The sequence below is a fragment of the Coregonus lavaretus genome (genome assembly GCF_964263955.1).
Source record: "Coregonus lavaretus genome assembly, chromosome: 32".
Taxonomy (NCBI): Eukaryota; Metazoa; Chordata; class Actinopteri; order Salmoniformes; family Salmonidae; genus Coregonus; species Coregonus lavaretus.
This window is the reverse complement of record NC_140019.1, coordinates 36569158-36583788: the sequence shown is the minus strand read 5'-3', so window position 1 is coordinate 36583788 and position 14631 is coordinate 36569158. Positions and strand designations below refer to the sequence as shown.

At 54.8% G+C, this 14631-nt stretch overlaps 1 protein-coding gene across 1 annotated transcript in view; it reads left to right on the top strand.

The window, feature by feature from the left end:
• The window catches only part of LOC311107473 (START domain-containing protein 10-like), a 32756-nt gene that overhangs the window by 10609 nt on the left and 7516 nt on the right, over positions 1-14631 (top strand). Inside the window, exon 2 of the mRNA XM_084149969.1 lies at positions 11717-11864. Within this exon, the coding sequence (XP_084006095.1) occupies positions 11717-11864 (148 nt within the window). The remainder of the gene's footprint in view (positions 1-11716; positions 11865-14631) is intronic.

Below are 14631 nucleotides of genomic sequence, written 5' to 3'. Positions count from 1 at the left end.
GCGAAAGTCCAGACACATGCATAATAATATGCCATTTAGCAGACGCTTCTATCCAAAGCGACTTACAGTCATGCGTGCATACATTTTTTATTATGGGTGGTCCCGGGGATCGAACCCACTACCTTGGTGTTACAAGCGCCGTGCTCTACCAGCTGAGCTACAGAGGACCACATCGTTGGACTTTATAGGTACCTCTCAAATAATCGCTTTGTGGTGTTTTTTAGCCAATTCTTAATTGACACTAATCATTTTTTCAAACATTTTACCCGTTGAACCAAAAATATTGACTGTCATCCTCCTTTTCCCCTGCAGTCACGATGGTTAAATATTCCTTTGTCCCCGTTAAAGCATTTTCGCGCTTAAAAAAAACACACTCGCTGTCTCTAGCCCCTCCTTTCGCTGTTCTTTCAAATTAGTTCCAGTCTACATGCATCTGTTTGATCATAAATTCTAATTTTTCTACTTCGAGATGCCCAATAAATTCATACCTCTTCTCCCAAATGGATCCATAAAACATATTTCTTTCATCTCCCGTTAATTCTCGGACTTGTTTAGAAGATGTCTTTCCCATGGCGGAACAATAAGAAATCCCTCCCCCCCTTTTTGTTTTTTAAATAATTCACTCCCGAATTATTTTCGTAGGAGCTAATCTCTTAGTGCGCCTCTTGCTTTTGTAATTAACCCTTTAAAATTATTTAACCCCTAACCCAGAGTTTCTATTTAAAACTCCGGTTTCATGAAAAGAGTAAGTTACCCAATTTTCCTCACGCAACTTATTTTTTCCTCCACCCCTGAAATAATGATCACGTCTCCCGAGGGATTAAGTCTCACACATACACGACCTTATCATCTGTTAAACTTGTTTGCAAAGTTCTAGCAAATGCCCAGTCGTATATAGAACTCCCGACCCATCCCTCTCATACGATGATAATTATTTCCCTGTTTATACTGAACATTGCAATTCGTACAATGACAATATTAACTAGTTTACATTTGTGATTGCAATTCACTTCCATGTCATTTCGGACTAGTTTTTTTTTTGTAATAGCTATTTACCTCTAGGATCAATTGCGGACCCTCCCTGTCGTAATAATTATTACCTTCTTTGACTTTGGTAACTAAGTTCAACTCATTTTACCAAAATCCATGAATAAAAATTACTGACCTTTTCCTCGCAGTCTGGATTAAAATGCTTTTTCAAACTTGTTAACGTCTTTATCGTTCATAAAGAGTAATCACCGGCCTGTCTTATAACCTTAACGTCGAAGGCCAGGACTATTCTTCACGGATGTAATTACCCGGCCGTGCACGGATTTCGGTGTCTCTAGAACGATAAAGATGTATTAAAGCTCCGCTCAGAAGGACCAATCTGTCATGTGAATTTCTATCTCTAATTCAACCTAAGCTTGAATCATTACCAGAGGTTGTAAAGCTCTGGTTTTAATCATCAATGATTCAAGGTCCACAATCCACAAGTAATTATCGGTAAATTTTATTCAAGGAGAGCTCTGCTCAAAAACCCAAATATCCTGTTTTTAATACCCCTTGACAAACAAAGACACTATGCTCCTCCCACCTTTAGGTGGCTTTCTTAAACAGTTCCCGCCTTCCCCCTTGAATGGTTAGTAACGCCCCCTCTGTTAGTGGGTTGACACTACATGATAATTCTAACATTTATACTGTGTTTGGGGTGAAATTCTTTAGTCATTATTCTTAAAATCCAAATTAATCTAACATTGTGTTGCACCTGGAATGCTATACAGCACTGTAATCCCTGCACACTGATCAACTAAAGGCATCCTGTAAGATTTACAATGGAAGGAAGTGGAATTCTTATTCCGGGGCTTAACCCCTCTTTACAGTATTCCTCTCCTACAGCTCTATGACAATGGGTCAAATTGAATTGAATGTATCATTTCTTTGTCCTGTAGTTTCCACTTTAATCTTGAATCCTGTCTTTTCTTAATTCTTAATTCTTTACTCACAAAGAGTCCGACATTTGATGAGCCATTTGATGAGCCAAATAACCAATGTTCCCCACTGAAGATGACGTTCATTAAAATAAAGCTAATTGATCACAGAAGAGCCTAAATAAACATAATTACTACAGCTATGGAGTGCAACAGGAAAGTAAACTAAGTTGTGCATTATAATGCATTATTCACAGCTAATAATATAAATGCGCTTATAATGCTTAATGAAGAGGGTATCCAAAGGAAGTGTTATGGGAAACTCCTGTAGCAGCCTCATAGTTAAATACAAACAATAAACTTCTGACCACTGGTTCCTCTCTCAGTCCTTCCTTCCTCTCCCAAACCCAAACACAAGGAAAGGCTAGGGGCCACCATCATTAGAAAATATCTGATGAGATAAGATACATTTGTCTTGGACATAAAAACACTCAAACCCAAACAGAAGGAATGGCTTGAAGGCCCCTAGCTATCCCCCCCCGCCCCCCCCCCCTCCCCCACTCTGCTGCTGTGGCCCCCAGCTATCCCACGCTCCCCCCCCCCACTCTGCTGCTGTGGCCCCCAGCTATCCCACGCTCCCCCCCCCCCCCCCCACTCTACTGCTGTGGCCCCCAGCTATCCCACGCCCCCCCCCCACTCTGCTGCTGTGGCCCCCAGCTATCCCACGCTCCCCCCCCCCCCCCACTCTACTGCTGTGGCCCCCAGCTATCCCACGCTCCCCCCCCCCACTCTGCTGCTGTGGCCCCCAGCTATCCCACGCTCCCCCCCCCCCCCCCCTCCCCACTCTGCTGCTGTGGCCCCCAGCTATCCCACGCCCCCCCCCCCCCCCACTCTGCTGCTGTGGCCCCCAGCTATCCCACGCCCCCCCCCCACTCTGCTGCTGTGGCCCCCAGCTATCCCACGCTCCCCCCCCCCCCCCCCACTCTACTGCTGTGGCCCCCAGCTATCCCACGCCCCCCCCCACTCTGCTGCTGTGGCCCCCAGCTATCCCACGCCCCCCCCCACTCTGCTGCTGTGGCCCCCAGCTATCCCACGCCCCCCCCACTCTGCTGCTGTGGCCCCCAGCTATCCCACGCCCCCCCCCACTCTGCTGCTGTGGCCCCCAGCTATCCCACGCTCCCCCCCCCCCCCCCCCCACTCTGCTGCTGTGGCCCCCAGCTATCCCACGCTCCCCCCCCCCCCCTCCCCACTCTGCTGCTGTGGCCCCCAGCTATCCCACGCTCCCCCCCCCCCCCCCCCCCACTCTGCTGCTGTGGCCCCCAGCTATCCCACGCTCCCCCCCCCCCCCCCCACTCTGCTGCTGTGGCCCCCAGCTATCCCACGCTCCCCCCCCCCCCCCCCCCCCCACTCTGCTGCTGTGGCCCCCAGCTATCCCACGCTCCCCCCCCCCCCACTCTACTGCTGTGGCCCCCAGCTATCCCACGCCCCCCCCCACTCTGCTGCTGTGGCCCCCAGCTATCCCACGCCCCCCCCCACTCTGCTGCTGTGGCCCCCAGCTATCCCACGCCCCCCCCCACTCTGCTGCTGTGGCCCCCAGCTATCCCACGCCCCCCCCCACTCTGCTGCTGTGGCCCCCAGCTATCCCACGCTCCCCCCCCCCCCCCCCCCCACTCTGCTGCTGTGGCCCCCAGCTATCCCACGCTCCCCCCCCCCCCCTCCCCACTCTGCTGCTGTGGCCCCCAGCTATCCCCCCCCCCCCCACCACTCTGCTGCTGTGGCCCCCAGCTATCCCACGCTCCCCCCCCCCCCCCCTCCCCACTCTGCTGCTGTGGCCCCCAGCTATCCCATGCTCCCCCGCTCCCCCCCACCACTCTGCTGCTGTGGCCCCCAGCTATCCCACGCTCCCCCCCCCCACGCCCCCCCCCCACTCTGCTGCTGTGGCCCCCAGCTATCCCACGCTCCCCCCCACCACTCTGCTGCTGTGGCCCCCAGCTATCCCACGCTCCCCCCCCCCCCCTCCCCACTCTGCTGCTGTGGCCCCCAGCTATCCCACGCTCCCCCGCTCCCCCCCACCACTCTGCTGCTGTGGCCCCCAGCTATCCCCCCCCCCCCCACCACTCTGCTGCTGTGGCCCCCAGCTATCCCACGCTCCCCCCCCCCCCTCCCCACTCTGCTGCTGTGGCCCCCAGCTATCCCACGCTCCCCCCCCCCCCCCCCCCCACTCTGCTGCTGTGGCCCCCAGCTATCCCACGCCCCCCCCCCCCCTCCCCACTCTGCTGCTGTGGCCCCCAGCTATCCCACGCCCCCCCCCCCCCCCACTCTGCTGCTGTGGCCCCCAGCTATCCCACGCCCCCCCCCCACTCTGCTGCTGTGGCCCCCAGCTATCCCACGCTCCCCCCCCCCCCCCCCCCACTCTACTGCTGTGGCCCCCAGCTATCCCACGCCCCCCCCCACTCTGCTGCTGTGGCCCCCAGCTATCCCACGCCCCCCCCCACTCTGCTGCTGTGGCCCCCAGCTATCCCACGCCCCCCCCCACTCTGCTGCTGTGGCCCCCAGCTATCCCACGCCCCCCCCCACTCTGCTGCTGTGGCCCCCAGCTATCCCACGCTCCCCCCCCCCCCCCCCCCCCCCACTCTGCTGCTGTGGCCCCCAGCTATCCCACGCTCCCCCCCCCCCCCTCCCCACTCTGCTGCTGTGGCCCCCAGCTATCCCACGCTCCCCCCCCCCACTCTGCTGCTGTGGCCCCCAGCTATCCCACGCTCCCCCCCCCCCCCCCCCCCCCACTCTGCTGCTGTGGCCCCCAGCTATCCCACGCCCCCCCCCCCCCCTCCCCACTCTGCTGCTGTGGCCCCCAGCTATCCCACGCCCCCCCCCCCCCCCACTCTGCTGCTGTGGCCCCCAGCTATCCCACGCCCCCCCCCCACTCTGCTGCTGTGGCCCCCAGCTATCCCACGCTCCCCCCCCCCCCCCCCACTCTACTGCTGTGGCCCCCAGCTATCCCACGCCCCCCCCCACTCTGCTGCTGTGGCCCCCAGCTATCCCACGCCCCCCCCCACTCTGCTGCTGTGGCCCCCAGCTATCCCACGCCCCCCCCCACTCTGCTGCTGTGGCCCCCAGCTATCCCACGCTCCCCCCCCCCCCCCCCCCACTCTGCTGCTGTGGCCCCCAGCTATCCCACGCTCCCCCCCCCCCCCCCCCCACTCTGCTGCTGTGGCCCCCAGCTATCCCACGCTCCCCCCCCCCCCCCCCCCACTCTGCTGCTGTGGCCCCCAGCTATCCCACGCTCCCCCCCCCCCCCCCCCACTCTGCTGCTGTGGCCCCCAGCTATCCCACGCTCCCCCCCCCCCCCCCCCCCACTCTGCTGCTGTGGCCCCCAGCTATCCCACGCTCCCCCCCACCACTCTGCTGCTGTGGCCCCCAGCTATCCCACGCTCCCCCCCCCCCCCCTCCCCACTCTGCTGCTGTGGCCCCCAGCTATCCCACGCTCCCCCGCTCCCCCCCACCACTCTGCTGCTGTGGCCCCCAGCTATCCCCCCCCCCCCCACCACTCTGCTGCTGTGGCCCCCAGCTATCCCACGCTCCCCCCCCCCCCCTCCCCACTCTGCTGCTGTGGCCCCCAGCTATCCCACGCTCCCCCCCCCCCCCTCCCCACTCTGCTGCTGTGGCCCCCAGCTATCCCACGCTCCCCCCCCCCACTCTGCTGCTGTGGCCCCCAGCTATCCCACGCTCCCCCCCCCCCCCCTCCCCACTCTGCTGCTGTGGCCCCCAGCTATCCCACGCTCCCCCCCCCCCCCCCACTCTACTGCTGTGGCCCCCAGCTATCCCACGCTCCCCCCCCCCACTCTGCTGCTGTGGCCCCCAGCTATCCCACGCCCCCCCCCCCCACTCTGCTGCTGTGGCCCCCAGCTATCCCACGCTCCCCCCCCCCCCCTCCCCACTCTGCTGCTGTGGCCCCCAGCTATCCCACGCTCCCCCCCCCCACTCTGCTGCTGTGGCCCCCAGCTATCCCACGCTCCCCCCCCCACTCTGCTGCTGTGGCCCCCAGCTATCCCACGCCCCCCCCCCCCCCCCCCCCCCCCCCCCACTCTGCTGCTGTGGCCCCCAGCTATCCCACGCCCCCCCCCCACTCTGCTGCTGTGGCCCCCAGCTATCCCACGCTCCCCCCCCCCCCCCCCCACTCTACTGCTGTGGCCCCCAGCTATCCCACGCTCCCCCCCCCCACTCTGCTGCTGTGGCCCCCAGCTATCCCACGCCCCCCCCCCACTCTGCTGCTGTGGCCCCCAGCTATCCCACGCCCCCCCCCCCACCCCCCCCCCCCCCCCCACTCTGCTGCTGTGGCCCCCAGCTATCCCACGCTCCCCCCCCCCACTCTGCTGCTGTGGCCCCCAGCTATCCCACGCTCCCCCCCCCCCCCCTCCCCACTCTGCTGCTGTGGCCCCCAGCTATCCCACGCTCCCCCCCCCCACTCTGCTGCTGTGGCCCCCAGCTATCCCACGCTCCCCCCCCCCCACTCTGCTGCTGTGGCCCCCAGCTATCCCACGCCCCCCCCCCCCACTCTGCTGCTGTGGCCCCCAGCTATCCCACGCCCCCCCCCCACTCTGCTGCTGTGGCCCCCAGCTATCCCACGCTCCCCCCCCCCCCCTCCCCACTCTGCTGCTGTGGCCCCCAGCTATCCCACGCTCCCCCCCCCCCCCCCACTCTACTGCTGTGGCCCCCAGCTATCCCACGCTCCCCCCCCCCACTCTGCTGCTGTGGCCCCCAGCTATCCCACGCCCCCCCCCCCCCCCCCCCCCCCCCCCCCCCCCCCCCACTCTGCTGCTGTGGCCCCCAGCTATGTAATATGATGTACACTGTACTGTATATAGTTTAATATTGTGTACATTATACTGAATAGAGTTTAATATGATGTACTCTATACTGTATTGAGTTTAATATTATGTACACTATACTCTATCCAGTTTAATATGATGTACACTGAACTGTATCCAGTTTAATATGATGTAAACTATATTGTATAATGAGCACGAAGACGGATGTAATCTAAACAGAGAGCATTAAGATGGATGTAATGTAAACAGAGAGCATTAAGATGGATGTAATGTAAACAGAGAGCATTAAGATGGATGTAATCTAAACAGAGAGCATTAAGATGGATGTAATCTAAACAGAGAGCATTAAGATGGATGTAATCTAAACAGAGAGCATTAAGACGGATGTAATCTAAACAGAGAGCATTAAGATGGATGTAATCTAAACAGAGAGCATTAAGACGGATGTAATCTAAACAGAGCGCATTAAGATGGATGTAATCTAAACAGAGAGCATTAAGATGGATGTAATCTAAACAGAGAGCATTAAGATGGATGTAATCTAAACAGAGAGCATTAAGACGGATGTAATCTAAACAGAGAGCATTAAGATGGATGTAATCTAAACAGAGAGCATTAAGATGGATGTAATCTAAACAGAGAGCATTAAGATGGATGTAATCTAAACAGAGAGCATTAAGATGGATGTAATCTAAACAGAGAGCATTAAGACGGATGTAATCTAAACAGAGCGCATTAAGATGGATGTAATCTAAACAGAGAGCATTAAGATGGATGTAATCTAAACAGAGAGCATTAAGATGGATGTAATGTAAACAGAGAGCATTAAGATGGATGTAATGTAAACAGAGAGCATTAAGATGGATGTTGTCACGATCGTCTGAAGGAGGAGACCAATGCGCAGCGTTGCGAGTGAACATGATGACTTTATTAACTTAAAGCAACCACGAAGAAAACAACAAATGACGATACGTGAAGTTCTAAACTGAAATACGACTAACAGCAACAAAGAAACAATAACCCACAAAACAAAGGAGAAAACACACAGAATATATATGGCTCCCAATCAGAGATAACGAGCCGACAGCTGACACTCGTTACCTCCGATTGGGAGTCATCGACCAATCACCACAAGACACAAACAAAATGAAACTCACCCATCCCCAACACCACCAAATGAAATACACCCAAACACATAAAATGAACAACCCTGGCTCAATATAAACGTCCATAGAGCCAGAGTGTCACAGTACCCCCCCCTAAAGGTGCGAACTCCGGGCGCACCAACATCAGGACTAGGGGAGGGTCTGGGTGGGCGTCTGTCCATGGTGGCGGCTCTGGCCCCGGTCGTGATCCCCACCCCACCACAGTCACAACCTGCTTCGGTAGCCTCCTCCCAATGACCACCCTCCACCTAACCCCACCTGGACTAAGGGGCAACCCCGGACTAAGGGGCAGCATCGGCCTAAGGGGCAGCACCGGGATAAGAGGCAGCACCGGGATAAGGGGCAGCACCGGGATAAGGGACAGCACCGGACTAAGGGGCAGCACCGGACTACGAGGCAGTACCGGACTAAAGGGCAGTACAGGACTAAGGGGCAGCACCGGGCTAAGGGGCAGCACCGGGCTAAGGGGCGGCACCGGGCTAAGGGGCGGCACCGGACTCAGGGGCAGCACCGGACTAAGGGGCAGCACCGGGCTAAAGGGCAGCACCGGACTAAGGGGCAGCACCGGGCTAAGGGGCAGCACCTGACTAGATGGCGGATCCTGGCTGGCTGGCTCTGGCGGATCCTGGCGGGACGGCTCTGGCGGATCCTGGCGGGATGGCTCTGGCGGATCCAGGCTGGACGGCACTGGCGGATCCTGGCTGGACGGCTCTGGCGGATCCTGGCTGGACGGCTCTGGCGGATCCTGGCTGGACGGCTCTGGCGGATCCTGGCTGGACGGCTCTGGCGGATCCTGGCTGGACGGCTCTGGCGGATCCTGGCTGGACGGCTCTGGCGGATCCTGGCTAGACGGTTCTGGTGGATCCTGGCTGGACAGCTCTGGCGGATCCTGGCTGGACGGCTCTGGCGGATCCTGGCTGGACGGCTCTGGCGGATCCTGGCTGGCTGACGGATCTGGCGGATCCTGGCTGGCTGACGGATCTGGCTGCTCATGGCTGGCTGACGGGTCTGGCTGCTCATGGCTGGCTGACGGATCTGGCTGCTCATGGCTGGCTGACGGATCTGGCTGCTCATGGCTGGCTGACGGATCTGGCTGCTCATGGCTGGCTGACGGATCTGGCTGCTCATGGCTGGCTGACGGATCTGGCTGCTCATGGCTGGCTGACGGATCTGGCTGCTCATGGCTGGCTGACGGGTCTGGCTGCTCATGGCTGGCTGACGGATCTGGCTGCTCATGGCTGGCTGACGGATCTGGCTGCTCATGGCTGGCTGACGGATCTGGCTGCTCATGGCTGGCTGACGGGTCTGGCTGCTCATGGCTGGCTGACGGATCTGGCTGCTCATGGCTGGCTGACGGGTCTGGCTGCTCATGGCTGGCTGACGGATCTGGCTGCTCATGGCTGGTTGACAGATCTGGCTGCTCATGGCTGGCTGATGGTGCTGGCTGGGAGGCTGGCGGTGGAGGCGGACCCCAGCCTCGGATTGCAGTCATCACCTCCAGCAGGGCGGCTCCCATCTGCAGGAGCTGCTCTTTCTGGTCCCGAACCTGAGCTTCCAGTCTAGTATGGGTTGCGTCGGCTCCTGCTGATTCCATAGCAGGTGTATGATTCTGTCTGGCGGAAGGCTCTAGCGGCTCCTGTCTGGCGGAAGGCACTAGCGGCTCCGATCTGGCGGACGGCTCTGAAGGCTCATGGCAGACGGGCGGCTTTGCAGGCTCAGTACAGACGGGCGGCTTATGCAGCGCTTGACAGACGGGCAGTTCAGACGCCATAGGGCCGACGGGCAGTTCAGGCGCCGTTGGGCAGACGGCCAGTTCAGGCGCCGTTGGGCAGACGGCAGACTCTGGCCGACTGGTGACGCACCCCGTAGGATTCGTGCGTGGAACAGGAACAGGCCGGGCTGGGCTGGCGACGCGCACCTTATCCCTGGTGCGAGTGGCCGGAACAGGCCGGGCCGGGCTGGCGACGCACATCGTGGACCTGGTGCGTGGAGTAGGAACAGACCGGTCCGTACCGGGAACACCCACCACTGGCCTTAACTGGGGATCAAGAACGGACCGGACCAGACTGGTAACACACTTCAGTCTCTCATGCCGTGCCACAACAACTTCCCTCCCTCTACTCGCCAATGGCTCCCGTAATCCGATAGCCTTCTCTCCAGCTCTACCTGTGGCAGCCTCCTGCTGCCCAGGCGCCCAAGCCATGTGCCCCCCCCAAAAAATTTTTTGGGGAGTAACCACGGGCTTCCAGCCTCGACTCCGCGCTTCCTCTTCATACCACCTCCTCTCGGCTGCAGCTGCCTCCAGCTCTTCACGAGGGCGGTGATATTCCTCCTCATACCACCTCCTCTCGGCTGCAGCTGCCTCCAGCTCTTCACGAGGGCGGTGATATTCCTCCGGTTGTGCCCAAGGACCCTTTCCAGCCCGAATCTCCTCCCATGTCCAAAAATCCTTAGGAGGCGTCCATAAATCCTTAGGAGGCGTCCATAAATCCTGCGTAGGTAGGTCCTGTTGCCGCTTGTTACGCCGCTTGGTCCTCTTGTGGTGGGTTATTCTGTCACGATCGTCTGAAGGAGGAGACCAATGCGCAGCGTTGCGAGTGAACATGATGACTTTATTAACTTAAAGCAACCACGAAGAAAACAACAAATGACGATACGTGAAGTTCTAAACTGAAATACGACTAACAGCAACAAAGAAACAATAACCCACAAAACAAAGGAGAAAACACACAGAATATATATGGCTCCCAATCAGAGATAACGAGCCGACAGCTGACACTCGTTACCTCCGATTGGGAGTCATCGACCAATCACCACAAGACACAAACAAAATGAAACTCACCCATCCCCAACACCACCAAATGAAATACACCCAAACACATAAAATGAACAACCCTGGCTCAATATAAACGTCCATAGAGCCAGAGTGTCACAGATGTAATGTAAACAGAGAGCATTAAGATGGATGTAATGTAAACAGAGAGCATTAAGATGGATGTAATGTAAACAGAGAGCATTAAGATGGATGTAATGTAAACAGAGAGCATTAAGACGGATGTAATCTAAACAGAGAGCATTAAGATGGATGTAATCTAAACAGAGAGCATTAAGATGGATGTAATCTAAGAGAGCATTAAGATGGATGTAATCTAAACAGAGAGCATTAAGATGGATGTAATGTAAACAGAGCGCATTAACATGGATGTCACCTTATGTAATATCTCATAGGCAACACTTCATTTAGTTTATTATTCATTCAACTAATATATCTCATATGGTAAATTAATTTAGTTAGGTCTTGGTGTATTCTGTTGGTTCCATATGGTCACACAGGTATTACTGTAATATAAAATATTCAACTTCCTCAACTTCAAATGCTGTCGTTATGGTGGTGTACTGTATTCCCACCTGGCGATCTTTTGAATTACAGTTGTTGAAGGTTTTCTGCACAGTGCAATCTTTTCTATAAAACACGGACTGATCTATGGGGAACATTCCAAATAACAATTTGTTAACACAAATCCTTCTAGAAGAGAGACTGTAGCAGCTTCTGTGTCTGATCTATTTTCATAGCATGCACTACATCCGTTCTAAACTTTATTGATACTAAAGACAGTTCCAATTTCAGAGGCCGCAGTTCAGGGAAGTTGAATCAATCACTGTCCTACCTTGTTATTCATATCTAACCCTAGTCCTATAACTGTAGTAGCAACAATGTAGTTACAGGGTTTATCGGTATAGGTTATTAGACAAATATATTTATCAATTCATTTTTAAAATATAATATGTGTTGTTTTACTTATTGTTTCAGATGAGGATAGTGTGCAAGGACGTGACTGCTGAGACCCTTTACGACGTCCTTCATGACACCAGCTACCGGAAGAAGTGGGACAGCAACATGATTGACACCCACGATATCGGCAGGCTTACTGTCAACGCAGACGTAGGATATTACTCCTGTGAGTTAGTGTCAGACGTAGGATATTACTCCTGTGAGTTAGTGTCAGACGTAGGATATTACTCCTGTGAGTTAGTGTCAGACGTAGGATATTACTCCTGTGAGTTAGTGTCAGACGTAGGATATTACTCCTGAGAGTTAGTGTCAGACGTAGGATATTACTCCTGTGAGTTAGTGTCAGACGTAGGATATTACTCCTGTGAGTTAGTGTCAGACGTAGGACATTACTCCTGTGAGTTAGTGTCAGACGTAGGACATTACTCCTGTGAGTTAGTGTCAGACGTAGGATATTACTCCTGAGAGTTAGTTTCAGACGTAGGACATTACTCCTGTGAGTTAGTGTCAGACGTAGGACATTACTCCTGTGAGTTAGTGTCAGACGTAGGACATTACTCCTGTGAGTTAGTGTCAGACGTAGGATATTACTCCTGTGAGTTAGTTTCAGACATAGGACATTACTCCTGTGAGTTAGTGTCAGACGTAGGATATTACTCCTGTGAGTTAGTGTCAGACGTAGGATATTACTCCTGTGAGTTAGTGTCACATTGTTTACTGATGATAAGCCTCCTGGTATTGAATCAGTATTCAGGAGGCAGGTGGAAACTACAGCCGGGGTGGAAGCAGAAGATTGCTCTGACTCATCAGGCACTCGTCAGGGACCGTCATAACTGTTGTGTTTGTGCGTGTGTGTGTGTGCGTGTGTGTGTGTGTGTGTGAGTACATGCCTGTGTGTGTGTGTGTGTACTTCCATGCGTGTGTGTGTGCTCTTGCGAGTCTAAGCAGATGGGTTGTCAAGGTCAAAGCAGATAACATCCAGCAACTTCTGACTCTTTCTGTCATTAGAAGTGAAAAGAAGGTAGAGGAGGAGGAGGAAGAGGAGGAGGAGGAGGAGGAAGAGGAGGTGGAAGAGGAGGAGGAGGTGGAAGAGGAGGGGGAGGAGGAAGAGGAGGAAGAGGAGGAGGAGGAGGAGGAAGAGGAGGGGGAGGAGGAAGAGGAGGAAGAGGAGGAGGAGGAGGAGGAAGAGGAGGAAAGGGAGGATTGGGAGGAGGAAGAGGAGGAGGAGGAAGAGGATGAAGAGGAAGAGGAGGAAGAGGAGGAGGAGGAAGAAGGGGAGGAAGAGGAGGAGGAGGAAGAAGAGGAAGAGGAGGAGGAAGAGGAGGAGGAGAAAGAGGAGGAGAAAGAGGAGGAGGAAGAGGAGGAGGGGGAGGAGGAGGGGGAGGAGGATAGCAAGTCACTCTGAGCAGGCAGCACAGTAGTAACAGCTGATTATCCACTACAGAGAAGCACCAGCAGAATCATACAACTAAATTATGGCTGAGGTTTCTCTTCATATAGACAGAGGCTGCATCCCAACTGGCATCCTATTCCCTATATAGTGCACTTATTTTGTCCTTAGGGCCCTGGTCAAAAGTAGGAAATAGGGTACCATTTGGGACACACACAGAAACAAAGAGCTCTCTTTTCAGTATTGATCTGGCCAACATATGAAGAGTTATGGTACTGAAGCCTACTGTCACTACTATCCCACAGAGAGACTAACCAGTACTGTCACTACTATCCCACAGAGAGACTAACCAGTACTGTCACTACTATCCCACAGAGAGACTAACCAGTACTGTCACTACTATCCCACAGAGAGACTAACCAGTACTGTCACTACTATCCCACAGAGAGACTAACCAGTACTGTCACTACTATCCCACAGAGAGACTAGCCAGTACTGTCACTACTATCCCACAGAGAGACTAACCAGTACTGTCACTACTATCCCACAGAGAGACTAACCAGTACTGTCACTACTATCCCACAGAGAGACTAACCAGTACTGTCACTACTATCCCACAGAGAGACTAGCCAGTACTGTCACTACTATCCCACAGAGAGACTAACCAGTACTGTCACTACTATCCCACAGAGAGACTAACCAGTACTGTCACTACTATCCCACAGAGAGACTAACCAGTACTGTCACTACTATCCCACAGAGAGACTAACCAGTACTGTCACTACTATCCCACAGAGAGACTAACCAGTACTGTCACTACTATCCCACAGAGAGACTAACCAGTACTGTCACTACTATCCCACAGAGAGACTAACCAGTACTGTCAATACTATCCCACAGAGACTAACCAGTACTGTCACTACTATCCCACAGAGACTAACCAGTACTGTCACTACTATCCCACAGAGAGACTAACCAGTACTGTCACTACTATCCCACAGAGAGACTAAACAGTACTGTCACTACTATCCCACAGAGAGACTAACCAGTACTGTCACTACTATCCCACAGAGACTAACCAGTACTGTCACTACTATCCCACAGAGAGACTAACCAGTACTGTCAGTACTATCCCACAGAGAGACTAACCAGTACTGTCACTACTATCCCACAGAGAGACTAAACAGTACTGTCACTACTATCCCACAGAGAGACTAACCAGTACTGTCACTACTATCCCACAGAGACTAACCAGTACTGTCACTACTATCCCACAGAGAGACTAACCAGTACTGTCACTACTATCCCACAGAGAGACTAACCAGTACTGTCACTACTATCCCACAGAGAGACTAACCAGTACTGTCACTACTATCCCACAGAGAGACTAACCAGTACTGTCACTACTATCCCACAGAGAGTCTAACCAGTACTGTAACTACTATCCCACAGAGAGTCTAACCAGTACTGTCACTACTATCCCACAGAGAGACTAACCAGTACTGTCACTACTATCCCACAGAGAGACTAACCAGTACTGTCA